Here is a 21,185-nt window from a genome sequence, read left to right on the forward strand (position 1 = left end):
AGAATGTAACACTGCGAGGCGGGAGATCTTCCGTGGTAAGACCGACGAGAGAGGATCGATGCGGCTCTGCTCTCCCATGCTCTGCTGTGCCCTGCATGAGGCGAGGGGAGTGGGCCTCCAGGCCTTTCACCTTGGGTTGCCATCCAATGCACTTTGAGTACGGTAAGTCACCGAATTTCCTTTTGTGGGGCATCAGTCTGCGCTGCGGCTCTGCGGAATCTGGGCCGAGCTTGGCCTTTCCTGCAAGGGCTTGCCTACACGACTTTCCGTCCCGTTTCATGACCTGCGGGTTTATGGGCCTATCCTTCCGCATAGGTGCCTCTCCTCGGCGTCAGATGTCGGCTTATGACGGCCTGTCCTCAGGTCATGATTCGCGTGGACTCGAGAGCACCTGATCAGAGCTGAATGCGTGTGTGAGCGTTCAGGTGGGTGCTTACACAGTAGTTGAAGCAGGGAGGGGGGAAGCACGTGGGAAGCTGAGGCATGGGGAATCGCGTGGCATTCCGGTACATCTGCTGGGAGCAGTAGATGGATGCAGCGAGTCGGCGTTCTGCGCGTCTTTTCAATGTATGCATGTACCCTACATGATGATTAATATGATGAGGTACCAGGCCAAGTATGTATCCGAGGGACATCGGAACCCGACACTGAAAAACTCACGGCCCCCGCGTTTGGTCAGAAGTCGACCTAAAGGACCTTGCTTGGTCCACCATCTGCAAAGTTGGAATGTCGGAGACCAAGAAAGGCATGGTAAGTGGATGAGCTAAGAACGCGGAGGCAGCGGAAGAGGGGCGATGAGAGTGGAAAGACTGATGTGGTTATCCGGCCGGCAATTCGAAGACGACAGTGACTCTGATGCTGTGGCAGTGCCGTTTCACTTGGGATTTGGGCTCTTGAGTGTATGTATTAGTAGGTACGTAACTACAGTGGACTGAGATGTGAAGCTGTATTCCGTGACGGACGGCCCGAGATGAGGTTCGGTTGAACCAAACTCCATGAGTCTTTGGGCCAGGGGGATTGATTGTCTACAAGTAATGGTCTCTGGACGCGGGGTAATCAAGACGAGCCTTACCAAGCCCAAGGACCGTCCGTGATAGCGGATGCAGTCAAATTGGTGCCACTGTCACATCAATTTGCCCATATGAAACGAAGAATGCTTGATTGCCAACCAATCACGTCGACGTTTGGTTGGACCCGTTGAGGCTGTGGAAGCAATGGCAGCGACAGTTGTTTTGGGAAGGGGGCCTGGCGGCCTTGTGGACAACAGAATGGGCTTTGGTTCCAGAGTTGGCGCTTCAGGTTGACACAGACAATGCCAAGAATCCAGGCTCGGATGCGGCTCTGCGACAGAAAAGTTCTCTCCCAGAACACCCATGGATCTCTTCGTACCCTACTCCATACAGGGAAAGCGGAAAGGACCTGAAAGGACCCATTCCGTGTCTCCATTGACGAGAATGATGGAATCAAGGGTAGGTCCCTGAAACTTCGAAAATTCACCCGATGGTATCTTAGGATGTACGGTGTACCCAACTCCGCAGGGCAAGCATGCCCTGTCTCACCTTGGTGTTTGTACCGTACTCCGTATGTACAGTAAGGTACATACATACAACGAATTGGATACTGAACATGACCTAGCACTGCATACCCTACTAGCAGGCTAATTCCACCTAGGGAGGTAGCACATTTTAAGGTCTTCGGCTCTTTGCTTAAAAATAATTAATTGTGAAGCATAATTGTTGTTGAAACACATATGTAAGATTTAGGTGCGGCAAGAGCCTGAGTGATAGACTCTGTCGTGAGTGTCACCGTCAAGTTGGGGCGTTTAAAATGTAAAGCCCAGCTTGGCACCTCACCTTCAAAGGTACTCTGTACAGAATAGGTCAGGGGTGTGAAGCAAGCTCAACAAAACAATCCATGCAGACTAGGTACGGAGCACCTCGGTATTTAGATCGGTATTTAGACAGACTATCTACCTATTTGAAGATACACAGTATGCCAGAGCCTTACGTCTCTGAGGAGCCAGAACCCGGTTGGGGTGGGGGGGGGGCCTTTTTGAGCCGCAACTTTTGTCGTCCCTTCATCGCGCTTACTTATTAAACGCTCATCTTCTCTTGCCAACAATGCTGTCCACGACGTGGCTCCAACGTACTCTGTCGCAAATGCCAGTCCACTTGGCCGGAGTCTGCTCTCCGGGTCCTGTCGCTACCGTACCAACGCTTCACCCATCCACTCCTTTTGATCAAGCACCCCGATGGCGTTAATGCAGTGAGTCTTTCCGCTGCTCTGCCTCTCCCCCAACCCGTCCTCCGTCAGCCCATCCTCATGGCCAGAATCGTTGATCTCCCATACGAGCTAGTAATACTCGTCATCCGTCATCTTCTCCTTGATGACATTTACAGTCTGGCTCTGGCGTGTAAACGCTTCTTGTTCCTCATCGGCGAGGAGAAGATCACAAAATGGCTTCTCCAGGTGAGTCACGGGGATTTCCGTGCGCCAAGAGACAAGTTGCTGACCAAATCCCCAGACGCGGGCTCCCTTCAGTGCTGAGGCCATCGAGGCTCAGCAGACCGGGAAGTACGCCAGGCAATTGAGGCGCCTCCTGAAGCGTCGCGAGGCTATCATCACAGTATCACCATTTTTGGTGGCTTCGGTGGCCTACGCCCACGAATGGCGTTACGCCAACGGGGTACTCTGCTACACCCGCGGCACCAAACTCCATGTGCTGGACCTGCATCGTTCGACCAAGTCCCAGGTTTTAATTGACATGAAGGCACTTATCCACGACCAATTGGGCGCCTGGCACCAAGGCCAAAAGTACGGCTTCGAGATCTTGCACTACTCGGACTCGATTGTGTCATTGTTATACAAGCAAGCTGTTCCGGGGCTTCCAGGCCACGCCATTTACTGGCTGCTGGTTCTCACCGTGTCTGATCAGCAGCTCACTGGCTATCATCAGCTTCCGTCAGTATCCAACATCGTTGTTCGCAACAACCAGCGCTTTCTCTACTACGGAACCACCAGCGACCCCAACGATGAGGGCGACGAGTTCTGGAAGATTGGCCTATTCGACATCCACGACAAAAAATGGTACCGCCAAGAGCTCCTCGAGGAGGCGATTGGGACAGACCTCGGATCTACTGTCTGTTTCGAAATCTTCGACAATGACTTGTACATCCTCTCGAGCCAGAGGAGAATGTATGTGGAATACCAAGGGAGAGGACAACAGGACAGAGAAAGCCAGTGGGAATCGTACTACTTTTGTGGTCGTTATTCCCCGGGTCCGGACCATGATGGGTATTTCACCATTCTCCGTGCAGAACATCCGCCGGACCGAACCCTGTGGAGGAGGAACCACAAACAAGAGGGGCCTCTCGACAACCGGGGTTCATCTCTCTGCTTGGTCAGGAACGAAACGACAGGCCAGCTCCAGGCAATTGAGTGTCGTCAAGAATACTTACCGGGCAGTGCGAGTACCAAGCGAACATACTACACCACGCCAATCGAGTTTGGAGGATCAGAGAACGCTGCAGACCAGGCAGCTCTGGCCCCGCGGATACCACGAAACCCCCACCTCGTTCAGCCCTGCAATGACACTTCGGCGATTTCGATACCGCTGAGCCGACGTCTGGTGTGCTCATACCACCCAGGCTGTCAGGCCTTCATTGACCTCGTGGATACCTCAGACTTGTTCGAACCGGAAGCTCGCCGTCTCTGCATCCGCGGGGGTTCCCGTCGTCTCGGGCCATCGGGTGAGCAATACGAGGATCGGCCAACCATCTTCTGGCCTCCCGAGCCTGGTCCGGAGGGACACGATGCTGCCGCTCTTGCCGCTCTGTTCCGGGTGCTGAACCCGCCAGGGTTCTCGGGCAAACCGTTTGGGTCTTTCGATGATCGGTCTATGGTTTACTCGGCGGGAACTTCAAAGGCCGGTCTACATGCTTTGATTTTGATATCGTGGGACCCTGCCATCCACTTACCAGGCACTAGAGCATATCGGGGGCATCTAGAAGGCTACAGTCCACCACGTACCATCACCGGCTCTTGCCCAACCGATCAGCTCAACCCAAGCATCCGGTACAGCCAGAGATGCACTCTTCCCACTCCTCCTTTGACCCCGGAAGTCGGCTTTCTGGACACAGACGTTCGGGGCTACCATTTCACATGGTGTCATCATATGGCATCACAGATCAAATGCCGACCTTCAAAGCGGGGGAGTGGCCACGTCAGTGACGCCCTGGAGAGCTCGGGGAGCTCAGATTGGGCATCTCAAGAGACAAGCCCGAAAAGACGGCGACTATCGAATACTACCGAATTTCGAAGCAAGGCAGGTGGGGTGGGAGACAGCTGCAGGATGCTCTAGTTCAGGTATGCTGAAATCCGGCATCTTCTGAGCGCGAGCTGGACCGGTCCATGAAAGCTTTGGATCAGAGCCTAGCGGAGGTGTTTTGCACTTGCATTTTGCTTCAGAAAAGGAGGATTGAAAAGGAATGAACATGGAAAGAAATCTCAAGCTATAGACAAGTTCATAATGAACAAGCGGTTAGCTAACACCTATAGCTACAGGCTTTGTCTTAGACAAGTGTTCTGGCTCAGGATACGGACTTGGTTGTCAACCCATGAGAAACAGAACACCCAGGATCGCAACACCCATAGCTCTGTATCCAAGATGCAGCTTGAGTTGCTCGCGGGGCTGGCGGCCTCCAAGCCCTGTTGTCGCCCAAGCAGTCACCCCATGCAGGAGTGATAGCCGCGGTCTGCGCCCGGCTATAGTGATGAACTGTGACATGGCTTGCGTCTTCAGAGGCAACTCTGCCTGGATCTACCAATGCCCCCTCGATTTGCTAGACGGGACTTCACATTCGACCTTAATAAATGTTTGCACATCGAGTTTTGCCCTGCACTGATGCCGAGGAGGTCCCTTTTCCTTCGGCATGCAGCGGGCCCATACAAGGCAATATAGTCTCAGACTTGCAGAATTGCCGTGTTACAATATGTGCATCTATGGGTTGTTTAGGGCAGAATTTAACGAGTCCGATGGTATCAAGCAGGGGAATGGAGAGAGAGAACCTTAATGGCCCCTGTGAGACGTGTTGTTGCAGGACAATATGTAACATTGTGACTTTCCTGCTAGCTGTGCAGCAGTTGAGGTCTCGGAACCGTCCCCGACTGTTCTGAACTGCATATCTTGCAGATCTATATCCATCTTGACCTGTCAGAGGAGGCATTCTCTTTTTGAAGGACCTGGACGCAGGCGTCAGCATATGGCTAGCAGTATAAAACGACCCCTTGATCCTCCGGGCTTATGTTTTTCCAGCAGAAAGCTCAGCTCAAGGGGAGGTGCATGACATGTTGGGTTACCAATGGTCATGATGATTGAGCATGATGATGAGCTGTAGCTTGCATGATATACACAGTACCTATCTGCTTCACAGTGGGTGTGGTTTGGACTTTGCCCGCTTCCAGAGTGAGTGGCTGGAAGGGAAAGTTGTGGATTGTCGATCTCACGCAGCCTTGCGGATAGGTCACCCCTCTCGATGTCGATAAAGGCAAAGCTTGAACATCCCCCTCATTGCAAGGACATGGGGGTTTCGATCACATTACTCCGTCCATATACATAAGCCCATGATTCTCCGAGAAGCGGAATATTCCGAGTTGACCCATAGGAAAAGAGTTCGAGAATAAGAGACGATGCAATGTGCTTGGTCCACGCAGACTCAGGTCCGCACTCAGGGGTAATTCTTCAAACTGTGAGAACTGAGTGAGCCTTGTTGAGCTCATTACAGACACGGCCAAATCTCTCACATTTTCCTGGACATAACGCCTCTCCTGAGACTCCAGAAACTCAACTTGTCTCTCTCACTTACACTCACATTACCAACCAGCCCTACTCCCCCTCCCCTCTTTTTTTTTTCTCGTGTTTACCACTTTCCTCATCCGGTAACCCGAGTCTCTTTGAGGCTTTAAAAGCCTCCACGCTTTCCTGGCGCCACAACCCGTCAATCACAGTACTGATTGTCTACCTTATGCCTCTCCTTCGTCAGTCATTCCCAAAAAGAACCTCGAATGTTTCCCAAAACAGAACCTCAAGCCCTCAGGTTCATGAGGTTCAAAATGTGGGGGCCACCTAGACATGTCACCTGCAGCCTGTAGATCTCTGATGAAGAGGTCCCTTGACCGCATCAACCCCCACTAACACACAACTCACCATTGTTGATCCAAGTAAAGTTGTTGAGTTTGTGTCACACAGACACCGAACGCCACTCACCGAAGCTAAAGCCACACCCTGCCACATTTTTGCACTCCAATCACACCGTAACTGACAGAATGACCACCTTAGCACCACCGCTTCCCAATCACGATAGAAATCATCTCAACCCCCACACCTCCGACACCACTTACCTACACACACCGCTTCCATACCTTCACCGCTAACTCGCCGAGATCCCAAATCCCCAAGCCACACTGATGCCATGCTGTCACCTGACCTCCTCCAAATAAAAGTGGCCGCGGCGGGTGTCAGGTATCAAGTGTCAGATGTCAGATGCGCCAGGCAAATCGGCAAGCCTCCACGCGGGGGCTAAAGAATTTGCAGCGATTTGCGGCTCAACTCACCCGAAACATGCATCCCGTACATACCTCTGACATCCATAGACCTAACGTGCCTCAACAACCCCGAGAAACCTGGGATACTACTACTACCCACGAGGCTTACTCCGTATCGCCCACGTGTTGTATGCGTGCTCGTTGAGTGGGCCAACGGGAACGAACTGGTAGTATATCTCGTCAGAAAGACATTCATGCAGTACATAGAAACCGAGGATACCCGCCTCGAACGTGGCAACGGGGGGGTAAGACAATAAGCAAGGCGGGTTGTTTAGGAACCGTCCGTCAGACATATTGTCCCGTTAAGGAAGCTGCTCGGACTTCGGACTTTCTTCGGTCGCGAGAAGGGCGGGCTTATGATGTTCGGAGATGGCTTGTTTGGAACTGCATCTACTCTGTAAGCGCTACAGGTCAGGCTTGGTAAGGGTGAGGTGCCCGACTCAATGTTGCTTGGACTTAGGTGCCTATCTGGCCGAATCCACTTCACGGGGTAAGATCTATAGTAAGTAGTAGTAAAGCGGTCGAAAAGCGGTCGAGAGAAAGAGGAGCTGCTTTTCTAAGACCAAGAAGTTCAGAGATACTTGGGCAGAGAGGTTGTGAGAACGACCTGACTCGAGTGGTGGAGCCAATGCATGTTACTTTGGCAACGTCAGTCAGAGATTCAGGGGCATCAACAGTGTCGGAAACAAGAGTATGGGAACTGGCCAACGAGTTGATCAATGCCGTCTACCTTCACATGTATCAATGAATCAGCGAACGATCAACTGAGGCTGGACAGACAACGACCAAGTCAAAGCCGAGTGATCCATGCTCCATCCAGACGTCATTCATGCGTCTACGAGCTCCGATTTTGTCTCTCAGCCTTCCTGCGAGCAGAGAGTTATGCCTGCCTGTCTGTCATGTCTCGACTCACAACTTCTCCTGAACACCTCCCCTATTCCTCTCCCACCGTCCTCTCAACATCCCTTAAAACCCTATCATCAAACATTAAACCTTAAATCGGAACCCATTCACCCCCCCATTCACCGCGCCCTCCACCCACTCCCCCCTCTCCAGCCTGCGGTTCAGCCTCACCAGCACGACACGCATCACCGTCGCCGCGCACACCGCCACAAATGCCGTCGCGCAGTTGACCACCATGGCCGCCGTGTAGTGCGGGTCGGCGCTCTTGGGATACAGGTACGAGGCGTAGATGCTGCTGCAGTTGCTGACGGCGTTGATGAAGGCCAGAGCTGCGGCGCGCTTGGCGGGCGGGCGCGGGATCGTGTTGCTGATCCATGCGAGGGCGACGACGAAGCCGGAGTAGACCGAGGGGACCTATAAAAAAGGGGTTAGACATCTTCGTTCATGAGATAGAGATGGTAGAAACCGGTCCCAGACATAGGGTACTCAGAGGGGAGAAGCGTACCATCAACATCATACTCAGGTACCTCGGCACAACATGCGTGGTGGTCGCGGCGATGATGTATGCAATCACAGCCACCCACAAGGGGATTGTGATGTGCCAGTACCGCTCGCCCGTCTTGTCAGCGTGAGTGGCGTTGAGGTAGGTGACGGCCACGGCGAGAACATAAGGGGGAGACGTCAGTAGCAGCGAAATGACGTTGCTCTGACGGACCTGGTCCGAAAGCTCGCCCTGAATGGTGTTGACCACGGTCGGGAAGAAGTTGGTCACGCTCCCGCTGGAGACGATGCAGAAGAGGAGGACGAGCTGAGGAGAGCACAGGAGTCAGTAATGAGCACATCGTCATGGGATCGGGTAATAATGTCCAAAGACACTGAGCTTACCAGAATGTAGGTCTTCATATCAGTAAACGCGAGTTTTGCGCCCTTCCAAAACGTCTGCTCCTCGCTGTTGACCCAGTCGTCTTCCCCTATATCCTCCTGCAAACGCCTGTTCCGTTTTGTCAATTAGTCTGGACGACTTTGAGGGAGAGGCTAAGCCATCAACCCCCCGAGGACAAAGCCAACTCGGAACCAGCGGCAACGTACCAAACAGCAAGCGCCCTCTCCTCCTCCCCAAGCCAGTCCGTCGTTCTCGGGAAGTTTGGCAGCACAAAATAACACGCAATAGCGATAGCCACGGTGGCGGCACCCTCTATGATGAACAGCCACTGCCAGGCCCCGAGCCCCCGCGTGCCGTCCATGCCCCAGGTTACACCGGCCGAGATGAGACCGGAGAAGGCGCCCGAGATGAGCGCGCCCGAGTAGAGCACGGCAGTGCGGAAGCCCAGCTCCTTACGCGTGTACCAGCACGAGAGGTAGTAGAGGCATCCGGGGCTGTACGAGGCGAGGTGTGAGTAGAAGGGGAGAGTGTGGTAAAAGAAGAGAGGGGGGAATCGCACAAGTAAGCGGCCTCAACGATGCCGAGGAAGAAACGATTTGCCCACAACCCGGCGGCGTTGGTGCACACGGCCGTGAGGGCTGAGATGAGGCCCCATACGACCATCTATGTCACCCAAGAGAAACACTCAGCATCCAATGAGGCCAAGGGATATCCCCCGCCGACGACTTACGCATGCTGGTAGGTAGATGGCAGGCTTGCCAAACTTGTTGAGAAACAAGTTCGATGGGATCTGCATCAAGAGGTACCTATGTAGTGATGGTCAAACACAATTTCTTTGCTGAAAGGAAAGATGTAGTCTCTGTCTGTGAACGGAACCCGGTGAGCTAGAACACTTACCCAACAAACAAGATGCTCACAGCCGTTTGGAACTCAGTCGACGTGAGCTTGAGATCCCTCTCCAACCCGGCCAGCCGGGCCGCAGCGATGTTGTTTCTGTCATCACACACACCCCTGATGTCAGCCACAGATTCGATTGATCGCCTCTCATATACCATCCTCTCCATACCCCCTAGGTAGCCACCAACCAGACAACCTTGGCGAATATTATGAACCACACAGGGACAATCTCACCGATCAATATAGTTCATGATATACATGATAATCACCGCCGGCAGCAGACGCAGGTCAATCTTGCGTTTGAGCCTCTTCTCCAAAACCTCGCGTTCCTCGGGCGTCATCTTTGCGATCACCTCCGGCGGTTGCAACCGCTGAGGCGAAGGCGGCGGTGATTCAGCACCGCGCTCGCCATCTCTCCCCTCTGCGTGGGTCGCAGATGGCGCCGCGATGGTGGTGGCCTTCTCATCCGTGCTGGTCGTTTCGTCCCCTGCGCGGGGGGGCTGTTGCTGGAATGGGGGTTGGGTGTCCATGACGGCCGTGGAAATGGTGGTGTCGTCGGGTAGTTGTTAGCCCAGATACCTTACCTACCTACCCACTCGGCTGCGTTGAAGGTAGTCCGTGTGGTTCGGACAAGGCGGCCTTGACGTCAACACGAACAGAACAAGGAGAACCAGGCCGGGTCACAGGTCACAGAGAAGACGACCTGTCACCTCCGTGTGTATCCGGAGTACTCGTAGGTCCTGAAGCGGGGGAAGGTTCCCCCCTTCTGCCCCATCCATCCCTGTTGCACAGATCAGACCAGATCAAATCAGAGAGTTAGGTGTCCTTACCCGCTCTCTCTTGCGCGCTCGTGTGTATATCCTTCCAACATCTCTCCCGTAGGACCGTTGCACCGGGACGCGGAGGAAACGTTGTTGGTGTCCACTTCCCACTTTTCCCACGAACACACTGCCTTCAACAAATGCCGAGGCGACGCCGAATGTCACGACGGAATCATCGTGGCACAAATAGGCTCCCCCAGATCTAGTATTACCTACTTGCGGGAAGGTGGAGGATTAGGTGCTGACTTTTTTGTGAAACAACGATCACGCAGTTGGCATTGGGATGGATGTCCATCTGCCTGTATTTCATCGATCAGAACGCCGGATGGAATTGGATTCCAGCGAGGCTGTCCAGGTACTCCTACTTACACGCACACCTACAGGTGACAGCGACAACAGCGTTTTCACAAGGCGCGGATAAGATTGCTCCATTTTGTTTCCTGGCTAGGTAGGTAGGTAGGATATGGATGGAGTACATAGTTCAATTCCGTCCGCAAGGTCCGGATAAATAACAACAATGGTACCTACTCGGAGCCGGCCCGCTGCGGACATACCACGTCCCGGGAGCGACAGCAATCATATATACGTGCGGGGGGTGTTGCAATGGAAAAGAAAGCAAAGCCTGAGCTTTAGTAGTATGTTGGGAACAGGAGGAAATGCCAACGGGCCGAATAGAAAGAAACTCCGGAGAACCAACGTCACCCAGAGGACGAAGATCCCAGGTAGAGAGAGAGAAGAGAGGCCAAGGTTTGCTTTTTGCAAGCTACCACCTCAACTCATACCGACCAAAATGGAAGCATTCGCGTCCATCACAACCTGGAAGCTACCCGTCTTGATCGACCTTGGGTTTGAACCGGGACTGACGGCACGTTCGGCAATCGGCAGTTGAACCTCGACGGTTGTGACGCAGGCAAACTTGGCAACGGTTTGGTGTTGCATCCCGAAGCTCGGCGCATGCTTGGAGCAAGAGCCAAGCAGATGTATGGAGGAGGCGAGGCTCAACGCCCCAAGTCTCCTACGTGAAAGGCATCAACGACGATTAAGTTCATTGTATACCTAAGGTAGGTACCCCTACCTACCACGTAGCTTATGACCTATACCTACCCGTGGGCCGCGCGGAATCGAGGCAGTCAATGCCTGTGGACATGGCATTCCGGCCCCCACCATCCACGCCGATATACCTGATACGAAAGGAAGTCGTCGCCAATAGGGGCACCGAGGAAGAAGGCTGCAGCGCAGCGGCAAGTCCCCCGAAGGGCCCGCTGTTAGTGCAGGCCAAACTCTTGTATGTAAAATCGATCCTGTCGACTACCGTTCTTAACAGATGGTGCATGAGAGACGGCCAAGTGCTCCGGGTTCTTGCCTTGAATTGTTTTTCGTCGACACCAAGGCGCCGTAACACTGAACATGCCTGTCAATATAAAAGTCTTCAGTTGATCAGCCGGGAGAGGGACAAGAAGAACAAAACATGAACCAAAATTACTCTCATTAAAAATCCATAAGCGCCAAAATATACTGTACTCCATCCCGAGCATCATTGGAGTCTACAAGCAGAATGAAGATTCCCAAAAACAAACCACCGACAGCCATGGATGAAGCCACATTCCTGGTCGGTCGGGAGGCACATGAGATATTAGGCATTCATACACATTTCCCACCCCTCCCCAAACCACAACAAACCCGACCAATTCGTAAGTCCACAAGCCGTCATCATCACATGACTTCATTCAATGCGTCACCGTCCTCACCGCCTGCAGAATCACTCCAAACATTAACCCCCGCGCCACCTCCTCAATCTGGAGGCAATCAAACAACCTCCCCAGCGCCTCGTTCGTCGCCGCCTGGCCCATGACCCCTTTCAGCGCCGCCGGCACGCCGCTCTCGATGAGCAACTTCCTCGCCTTGGCGCGCAGCTTATCCTTCTCCTCCTCCGTCATCTCGGGCGGCCAGTTCGCCCGCTCCTCCTCCGTGGGCATGGCGCTTTCCCGGATCTTGCGAATGTGCGCCGCAATGCCGGCGTCCGACGTGTTGGCGTCGAGGACCGAGGATTGTATGAGGGACTGGATAGACAGGAGCGAGGGGTTTCCTGGCCGGAGAAGGAACGATTTGGCTGCCGCGAGCAGCGTGCGTCGGATGTTCCAGGCCGAGGAGAGCGTGTAGAGCTCGTTGATGACGGCGAAGATGAGCTCGACGGCGACGTGGGTTTCTTGCTCGGAAAGCTTGGCGTGCTGCTTGACGCCGCTTAGCGGTGGGGCGTTGAGGCGCTGTTGTGGGCTGAGCGTCGTGGGCATTGTGAGAGAGCGGGTATGATGGGGAGCGTCGTTATTGGGGTGGCGGGTGATGGATGGGCTAAGAGGAGCCTCGTAGTCATCGCTGATTAGGTCGGGGGGCGGCGGAAGGCGGAAACCGTCGAAACTCAGACTGGAGGGAGACCGACCAGGAGGTGGTGGGCGGCTCGGCGCGCGGCTTGATGGCCGACTCGAAGTTCGGCTGAACTCCCGACTGCCTCTTGGGGATGTGCGAGACACGCGCGAGTCAAGGAGCTCGGACTCGCCCTGCGAGTTGTGACTTGGCCGACGCTCCGTCATGGACATCCTGGCCGGTTGCAGCCCCATGACGGATGACCGTTGACTGTCTGTGCTGTCCCGGCCTCTACGCATGCCGCTCAGCGATGCGTTACTGTCCACACGAGAGAGGGCCGAGATGGAGAGTCGACTTGCCGCCGTCACGTCCTGCAAAGCCGAGGGCGGGGCAGGCGGTGGTGCGGGAGCCGGGGCCTTCTTCTGACCAAGGCCGATGGTTCCCAGCACGCCAGTCACGCCGCCGACGACCGCCTTGGACCCCTCAAGGGGCGCGCTCGTCAAAACATCCAAGACGTTCTTGCCAATCTTTTCGATGGCTTGGAGACCCGTCTTGGGAGCCTGGGGAATGTGTCCATGGTCCCTTTCCAGGAACTTCTTCAGCCCCTCGCTCTCTGCAAGGCTCTGGTGCAGGCACGCATCGCGGAGGTAGCGCTCCAGCTCGGCGCGCAGGGCCGTCCGCGTGTTTCCTTTCCAGGCGGGGAGGGTGCTGTGCTGCTCTGAGAAGCCCGTCGCGCCGGAAATCGTGGCGATGCGCCGGAGAACCTCATGCAGCGCTTCAAAGTCGCTGTACTTGCGCACAATCATCCACCCAGGATAATGGGTGGTCGCCGGCTCGATTTGGACGAGGTAGTCCCATGACGGCCTAGACCGAATGCGGCTTTCCCCAGGCTCGTCCAGAACCGTGATGATAGCCTTGTGGAGGGTCAACGGAGGCGGCTTCGGCGCTGCGGCTGGCTCTTCTGGCTCCTCTCGTGCAGGAGGGACGATTTGGTCGAAGTTGGTAAAGCGGGATACAGTGCTATCTCGAGGGGAATCTCGGACTGAGGTTGTGCCAGACGCCGGAGTGGCTGGGGTGTGAATTGCGTCGTTCTTTGCCGACGAGCCGTCACTGCTGATTGTGTCTTGACGTTTTGGCAAGGTCGGCGGTTCGATCTGTTCGGTTTTCTCCGCCTTTGCCGGGGATTTGCCCTCAGTCTCCGCCTGCGGCTCCGACTTCTCTCTTGCCTTGTTTTCTTGATTGATCATCTCATTCATGCGCCTCATTTCCTCAACAGCCTGTTCCATTTCCTCCTCGGCCTTGCTCAACTTGGGCTTGTGGGCCAACGACTCCTTCCTGCGGGCCCTCTCCTGCTCGAGGGAATTTCTGTTCCCTTTGGTGAGGCCAATATTCCCCACGTTTCCGTCGAAGTCAGCAAACGCCAGCTCGGCAGCACCAGGGCCGGTTTGCATCCCGACATCGATGGCTTGGCTGATATTTGGCTCCCCTGACTCGAGGAGATAAACAATCCAGTTGTTGATCCACTCGGCCTTGGAGCAAGACTGCAAAATCGTTTCCATAATCACACCGGCCACGATCTCACGAAGGAAGATACGAACAGCGTCGCACTCGTAGGTAGAGCGGTCGAGGAATCCCAGCAGATCCTCAGCAGCCATGCGGAACTTGTGAGCCTGCTGCTTCTGGTTCAGCAGGGTGGCCAGATTGGACTCGGGGTGTGAGGCGAGGTAGTTGTACACAGCGTCGGCCGCGGTGGCTTTGGAGTCGGGCGGGAGCTCGGAGAAGGCATTGCACAATTCCGACATGAAGACGACGAGGATGGAGGACGAGTTGGTCAGAAACTCAAGGAAGGCATCGGCCGGACGTTTGCGGCGGAGTCGGTTGGAGACGGAGGTGAGGAAGTTGACGAGGGTCTTGCGGCAGGCAAGGGGAAAGAACTTGTCAGACGGTACAATGGGGCGGTACCACCACTTGACATAGTTGTCAATGACCGCGTCGACGAGTTGTGTCATGGCCTCTCGGGTTTCCGGCGGCAGGTCTTCGAAGGAGCGGACCAGCGCCGTCTCTTCGGCCTCGACGTCGGCATCGTCAGACGTGGAGTTCTTGGGAGGGCCAAGTTCGGCGGGTTTCCGAGCTGCGAGGAGTCTTTCCAGAACTTCAATTCCCCTCTCGCCCCGTACGACGCGAATCACGTCGGCATTCCGCTGCTCCCATTGTATGAAGGACACAATGCCGCCAAAAGCGCCGATCAGGACGAGGCCTAACCTGCCCAGTACCAGATAGGTGGTGGCGGCCAGACCGACAGCTACACCGCCGAGGGCTTGCGGAGTCGCCGTCGCGAGGAAGCCGAGGACCTTGGTCGCCAGACTCTCCTCAGTACGGCCGGCTGACGCTGTGAAGGCCTTTGCTGGCGGTGGTGATGGCGGCGTTGCCGCGACATCTTTCTTCTCTACCTCGCCCGCCTCCCCAATTGTGCTTTTGTCTTCCATTGTCTCGGGTACAATGCCCGGAGTTGGCGCATCTTGTTGTGTCATACAGACGGAACGGGGAAAGGATCATCAATCAGCGGAGTCGGAAGAGCGGGCGAGTGGAGGTGTCGTCCTGGAGTGTGTAGATGGCAATAACGGAGAGAAGGGACGCGCAGCGCCGGGTCAGACGGAAGTGGGCAGGGCTGGAGGACGGGAGGTTGGAATTGTTTATGGTCTTTTTGTCGGAGTGGCCCGAATTAAGCTTAAAAGCTCAGAAACCGTCTTCTTTGCACAAATAAAAGTACAAAAACCTGAACAAGAACGAAGACAAGCCACCGATAGAACGCCTTGAAGAATAAAACAGATCAAGAACAAACACGTGGTGGTCCCTCCCAGGTTTCCGGTGTCTGGTGGTTTTGATTCTTTGGTCTGGAACCTGGAATGCCCAGGTCCAACAAGAAAGAGCCCGCTGCGGCCCACTCTTCAGGGGTCTGCTTCCCCAACCGTTCCAGGGTTTGAGGAGCGCTGACGAGGCAAAAGTGGGTCCGCCTCATCTTTCTCAAACGGCAAGAGCTTCCACCGTTCAGCCAATGAGCTCCACTGTCAGGTGCAGCCAAGACTGAATGAAATCCCTGTCCTTGGAAGCCGAGTGGGGCCCTTCTTCTCTTGTCTGCTCGCCTTGCAGCCAAGATTCACGTGGGAACGCGTCAAACGAGGCCCGCAACACCGCGAACTGCCGCCGTCATTGTGTCATCGCGTCTTGTCGTCGGTGGCGGCTTTTCTTTATCAGGGACCTGGGTCTTTGTGTTGGACTTCACTTCAGAACAAACCACCAACTCTTCCATCTCCGGCCCATAAAATCCCCAACCCATCAGCCATACTGTCTACAACGTCAACGACACCAAACTCTTTATCTCCACAACTCACAGCCATGGCGTTCAAGAAGAGGCAGATCGAAACCGAGGGAGACGACGAGCCGCAGGTGACCAAGAAGTCCAAGGCCAAGGCTAACCAGACCGCGAAGGGCTCCCTGACCCAAGGGAAGGATGCTGAAGGGAACCCCTATTGGGAGGTTGGTTTTGTCTCGTCTCATCAGACTCTTCAGTTCCAGAAACACTAACGATTTCCCCAGATCGGTAACAACCGCCGTATCGGCTACTCCCAGTTCAAGGGCACCACCCTGGTCAACATTCGGGAGTATTACACTGCTCCGGACGGCGAGTTGCGTCCGGGAAAGAAGGTAAACTCATGCATTCGAGACAGAGACTAAATCGCTATGGAGCCTGCTGACGGGTTGTGCCAGGGCATCTCCCTCTCCTTGGAGCAATACAAGGCCCTTCTCCGTGTTCTGCCGGAGCTGAATGCTTCGTTGCAGGCCGAGGGCCACAGCGTGGGCAGCGTCCCTCCTGCCGCAGCTGGCGAGGAGGTGGCTGGACCCTCGGGCAAGTCGGCCAAGGAGAAGAAGTCCACAAAGTCCAACATTGATGCGACAAGTGATGAGGACGAGGGTGATGGAGAGGGCGGTGATGAGTGAGTGAGTAACTGAGCAGCTCAATCGTGATAAAGTAAGGGATGAGTGGGTCTATGTGATGGTAGTGATTGTTCTCATTGCTTTGGCTTTTATTTGGCGCATTGCGTAGGTGGGTATTCTGGCATTTTCTCGGGAAGTAGGGTCTATCTGGCTCAGTAATGTACACGGTGTTGTTACATGGTCGTTGAGAGAAGCAGACGTCCGTCAATGTATCAGGGCAGTCATCCCGGGCTGGATGCCGGTTATGACGCCTTCTTTTCTTCCTCTTGCAACCGCTCTATCAACTTCTCTTCGAGGAACTTACTCAAGCCGAGACTACCAACAGTCCGTTGTCAGCCAACAATCACCTTTGGGGTTGGGATTCTGGGCCATCTCACATTCCCTGGTTCGTGACAATCCGGTATGTGCCGCTGGGCTGGAAGTTGCCAATGATCTCCCCCTTTCCATTGACCTCGACGCTGCCAAAGATGTCCTCTGGCCACGCAATCCTGCCGAAATCAGGCGGATTCCGCGAATCACTCAAGTGCACCCACCCGCCGACTCCGGCTCCGCCAGCCCCTCCCTCGGCACTTGCACCGCCGGCACCGCCCGTCCCGGAACCACGGCGGGGGTTCCGCCCCTGGATCACGAAGCTGGTGCCGCCCGGCGAGGCGAAGGCTTGAGCCTGGCTCTTGAGTCCCGAATCCTCAGGGGCATACCGTGCGAGCACGTCGTTGAGTATCTCCATGAAGCGCGGGTTGCCGCGGAAGGAGTTGGGGGTCGGGGGGAGAGTGGTGGTGGTGCCGATGGCTAGGGAGGGATTGGGCGGGATGGTGGTGAGGTAGGTGAGGAGGTGGTTGCTCGGGTCTTGGGGATTGGGGAAGACTTTCTGCGGTGTTGGTCCGGTCAGTGGCTGAACTTCTTGTGGAAGAGGAACATTGAGAGACGAACAATGCTTGGATTAGCAGCCAGCGTTGAGAGGCCGCGTAGGACCGGGACTTGGGGCCGGGCGAGTGGCCTAAATAACCTGGAGGCCAGCATGGTGTTGTGGTATGATCGGTGCCACTTCAATTGAGCCCTCTGCAATTTCCAGGACTGAGAACTGCTGTTTGTCTGCCAAATTGTGTCAATTGGTGGTGGTTGACTTTGAGCTCGAGCAAAAGCTCCAAGCGATGGCCAAGCTCCCGTCATCAGGCCCCACTTCCAAGTTCTCCGGCTGCCGGTGAGACCCACCTCTTAGCACCCGAACCCCTGCCGCCGACCTAAGCCCCACCAAACGCGCTGCGACGCGCTGTCTTGGAGCCCATTTACGCGGTCCCATCTCAACCCCAAATTTGGGACCAAGCACCATCACCAAGAACACATCCCGGAGTTGACAATCAGCATTGCCAGAACCCGAACTACCCAGACGCCAGGATGATGTCCATACAGAGTCCCGAGAAGAGTCCCCGGAAAAGACAACCAAAGAGCCCCGAGAAGAAACGCCCCAAACCGCCTGATTTCTTCGCTCCCAGATCCAAGCTGGCTGCTCACCCTCCCAGCGACATCCCCTCGTCCTCACCAGCCTTTGCCACGCCAGCCGTTCCTCTGAGGCCGTTCCAAACCCCAGCTCCCGCCAAGGCAGCCGTCCTCCCCATCATCCTCCCTCCGGCGACACTGCGGCCCTTGGCCTTCCGTACTTTCACCAAGAAGCACAGCCTGACCCTTACCTCCTCAGCCCTACAAGAGCTCGCCACCTTCATTGGGAGGCACTGCGGCTCAGGATGGAAGGAAGAGGGCTTGGCCGAGAAGGTCTTGGAAGAGGTGGCCAGGGCCTGGAAGAACCGCAATGGGGGCGTCATTGTGGACGGCGCCAGCGCTGAGCTGAAGGATATTCTCAAGACTCTTGAGGGGAACATGAGCGGAGGCAAGATCATCAATGGACCGCGCGGTTTGAGCCGACAAAATAGCTTGACGCTGCTCCAGAATAACCAAGATTCGGACATTTCAAAGACCCGCTTGGGCTTGAGACCCTCCAACACGCTCACCCCCGAGGACAGCCAAACAAGTTTTGGCATGTCGGGCATGGGATTCGAAGAGGAGCCAGACGAATCGGCCCTGAAAGACGTCAGGCAGTGGCTGAAAGTCGTAAACGCCTTCGACCAACCCCGATATACCTACAACGTTGGGAAGAAACACTTCGAGAAGTACGCCTCACTGGATCTCTCTTGACTGATTCCATCTGTTAACAAGCCCCTAGGATCACCTCCCCACCCTCGCTGCTCCCGCCCGCCTCCCGCAAGACCGAGGTCTTCCGCAATCGGTACAACGTCATCCACCAACGGCTCCTCCGCAACGAGGCTTTCCAGACCTCCGCCATGACCAACATGCGGGTGAGTCGCGGGACCGGATCAGCCATGCAATCCCACAAAATTACACCAATCGCCAACCTGCTCGGCCGTCACGGCACCAACCACATGCTTCTCGGCATGCTCATCATCCTTCCCACCGGCAATCTTGCCATCAGCGACCTCACTGGCGCCATCGCCCTGGACTTGTCCCAGGCTGTGTCCATTCCCGAAGACTCGGCATGGTTCACTCCGGGAATGATCATCTTGGTTGATGGCATCTACGAGGAGGAGGAAGAATCGGTGGGTATGGGTTTGAGCGGGAATAGCGGTGTGGGTGGTACCATTGGAGGCCGATTCCAGGGATTCTTTATCGGCCAGCCACCATGCGAGAAGCGCCGCGCCACGCTCGGGGTGAGCGGCTTGGATGGTGGTGCCGACCACACCATTGGCGGCGGGTTTGGGTGGATCGACTTCCTCGGCGTCGGGAGCGAACGGGCCTGCGGCTCTCGGATGAGGAGGATCGAACAGAGGCTGCTGCGGCAGCCGGTGCTGGCCGACCCGGACCGGCCCAGTCGCGGGCGGGTTGTTATTGTCGGCGAGCTCAATCTCGACCAACCGCGCACTTTGCAGGCCCTCAAGAAGATCCTCGCGCTCTATTCCACCGACCCGGAGGGCTCCACGCCCATGACCTTCGTCCTGACGGGCAACTTCACCACGCATGCCGTCATGGCCCGCGGCGGCAGTGGTGGGAGCATCGAGTACAAGGAATTCTTCGACGCCTTGGCCTCCACGCTGGCCGATTTCCCCATGCTGCTGACCACAGCAACCTTCGTCTTCGTCCCTGGTGACAACGACGGCTGGGTATCGGCTTTCGCAGGAGGCGCTGCTGTTCCCCTTCCTCGAAAGCCCGTCCCCGACCTCTTCACCTCCCGCATCCGGCGCGTCTTTGCCGCCGCGAACTCAGAGGCCGGCTTCTCCGCCGCCGAAGGCACCGGTGGCGAGGCCATCTGGACCTCCAACCCCAGCCGTCTGTCCGTGTTCGGGCCCAACCACGAGATCGTCCTCTTCCGCGACGACATCTCAGCCCGCCTGCGCCGGTCATCCGTCCGACTCAAGCAAAAATCCATCCCCGCCGAGGACGACGACGCAAACATGTCCTCTGGCGCCGCCAACCCTGCCCCTTCGCCCCCTCCTGCCGGCGAGGCAATGGACGTCGACCCTTCTCCGCAGCAGCAACAGCAACAACAGCAACAACAACCCCAAAACGACGCCTTACCATACGACGTCCTCGCCGCGCGCAAGCTTGTCAAGACGATCCTCGACCAGGGCTACCTCGCCCCCTTCCGCCCGCAGATCCGGCCCGTGCACTGGGACTACGCGTCCGCGCTCCACCTGTATCCGTTGCCGACGGCGCTGGTGTTGGTGGACACGACCGCTCCGCCGTTCTGCGTTACGTATGAAGGGTGTCACGTCATGAACCCGGGGAGCGTGCTGGTACCGGGGAGGAGGGGGGTGGCGAGGTGGGTGGAATACACGATTGGGACGGGGAAGGGGGGGAGGTTGAGGGAGTGTACTTTCTGATAAGTGTTTGGTGGGGTTGGGTGGTGAGGATGGTCGGGTATGGTATGGTCCTGATGATGGTTATGAGGTCATGGGATATACGGTTTGCTTTCTGGGTTTTTGGTTGTGGTGGCTTGGACAGAACCGGAATAGCGGTGGTAATGGTTGGGATGGGGCATACTGCGGATAGGGTTCAATGAGGGAGTTTTTTGCCATGACTATGAAGAGTTGATGGGACGCAACGCAATTGATATAGACTTGTCAGCTCTGTCTCACGACTCGCTTGCATTGTGGAACACTCATGGCCTTTTCCTGACATGGACCAAACGATGACGGCCTTCTTGGGAACATTCTCGACCCAGATGTCGCATTCCAAGCGTGCTCATCAATGATGCCTCTCCAAGCTACTCCGTACCAGATTGAGCCAACATCCATAGGCGAACCGTTCAAATAAACGTGGAATATGGAATGCCTGTGTTTACTCTGCTAGCGTTGAGATTCCTCTTGCCCCTTCCCCAGGCTCAGATCCCCTCAGTTTGGAAGGTTGTCTTTCTTGTGAAGGAAACATGTAGCGGCGCAGTGAATCTCCTTTGGCAAGAGTCACCCCAGTCATGATGCCATTACTTCGAGTCGTGTCCCTTTTGCTTCAACCTGCTCCAAGGACGCGGGTCCGGCAGGAAAGTGGTTTCCTGAAACAGGAAGAAACTTCCATCTATTTGAGTCAGAGAGGTGGTGCCTTATCTCGGCCATTTTGACATCATCACCGACAACCTGGGATCTTCGAATGACTATCACAAACCTAGCGAGTGAGTCATGTTTCTGCGGACCACAGCATAACCGACGACTATTTCA

General features: G+C 55.5%; 6 protein-coding genes across 6 annotated transcripts; 3 read left to right on the top strand and 3 right to left on the bottom strand.

Moving 5' to 3' along the window:
- Positions 1-2,322: 2,322 nt before the first annotated feature.
- On the top strand, positions 2,323-4,575 carry VTJ04DRAFT_9862 (uncharacterized protein; the record flags this gene model as incomplete). The annotated part of the gene is made up of 4 exons (XM_069368455.1): positions 2,323-2,469; positions 2,525-3,999; positions 4,257-4,365; positions 4,558-4,575. 4 exons carry the CDS (start codon positions 2,323-2,325, stop codon positions 4,573-4,575), a joined length of 1,749 nt encoding a protein of 582 aa, XP_069214597.1.
- Positions 4,576-7,590: 3,015 nt separating this feature from the next.
- VTJ04DRAFT_9863 (uncharacterized protein) lies at positions 7,591-9,816 on the bottom strand (the record flags this gene model as incomplete). The annotated part of the gene is made up of 8 exons (XM_069368456.1): positions 7,591-7,920; positions 8,012-8,314; positions 8,392-8,497; positions 8,596-8,883; positions 8,949-9,052; positions 9,120-9,195; positions 9,287-9,382; positions 9,521-9,816. 8 exons carry the CDS (start codon positions 9,814-9,816, stop codon positions 7,591-7,593), a joined length of 1,599 nt encoding a protein of 532 aa, XP_069214598.1.
- Positions 9,817-11,834: 2,018 nt separating this feature from the next.
- On the bottom strand, positions 11,835-14,954 carry VTJ04DRAFT_9864 (uncharacterized protein; the record flags this gene model as incomplete). Its single annotated transcript, XM_069368457.1, has 1 exon — positions 11,835-14,954. The coding sequence occupies one exon, from the start codon at positions 14,952-14,954 to the stop codon at positions 11,835-11,837; it is 3,120 nt and encodes a 1,039-aa protein (XP_069214599.1).
- A 910-nt stretch (positions 14,955-15,864) lies between these two features.
- VTJ04DRAFT_9865 (uncharacterized protein) lies at positions 15,865-16,467 on the top strand (the record flags this gene model as incomplete). Its single annotated transcript, XM_069368458.1, has 3 exons — positions 15,865-16,005; positions 16,066-16,173; positions 16,237-16,467. The coding sequence occupies 3 exons, from the start codon at positions 15,865-15,867 to the stop codon at positions 16,465-16,467; spliced, it is 480 nt and encodes a 159-aa protein (XP_069214600.1).
- A 239-nt stretch (positions 16,468-16,706) lies between these two features.
- On the bottom strand, positions 16,707-17,484 carry VTJ04DRAFT_9866 (uncharacterized protein; the record flags this gene model as incomplete). The annotated part of the gene is made up of 3 exons (XM_069368459.1): positions 16,707-16,779; positions 16,842-17,332; positions 17,395-17,484. The coding sequence occupies 3 exons, from the start codon at positions 17,482-17,484 to the stop codon at positions 16,707-16,709; spliced, it is 654 nt and encodes a 217-aa protein (XP_069214601.1).
- A 375-nt stretch (positions 17,485-17,859) lies between these two features.
- VTJ04DRAFT_9867 (uncharacterized protein) lies at positions 17,860-20,354 on the top strand (the record flags this gene model as incomplete). The annotated part of the gene is made up of 2 exons (XM_069368460.1): positions 17,860-18,629; positions 18,683-20,354. 2 exons carry the CDS (start codon positions 17,860-17,862, stop codon positions 20,352-20,354), a joined length of 2,442 nt encoding a protein of 813 aa, XP_069214602.1.
- Positions 20,355-21,185: the final 831 nt, after the last annotated feature.

Source organism: Mycothermus thermophilus (assembly GCF_041956435.1).
Source record: "Mycothermus thermophilus strain CBS 625.91 unplaced genomic scaffold VTJ04scaffold_7, whole genome shotgun sequence".
Lineage (NCBI taxonomy): Eukaryota > Fungi > Ascomycota > Sordariomycetes > Sordariales > Chaetomiaceae > Mycothermus > Mycothermus thermophilus.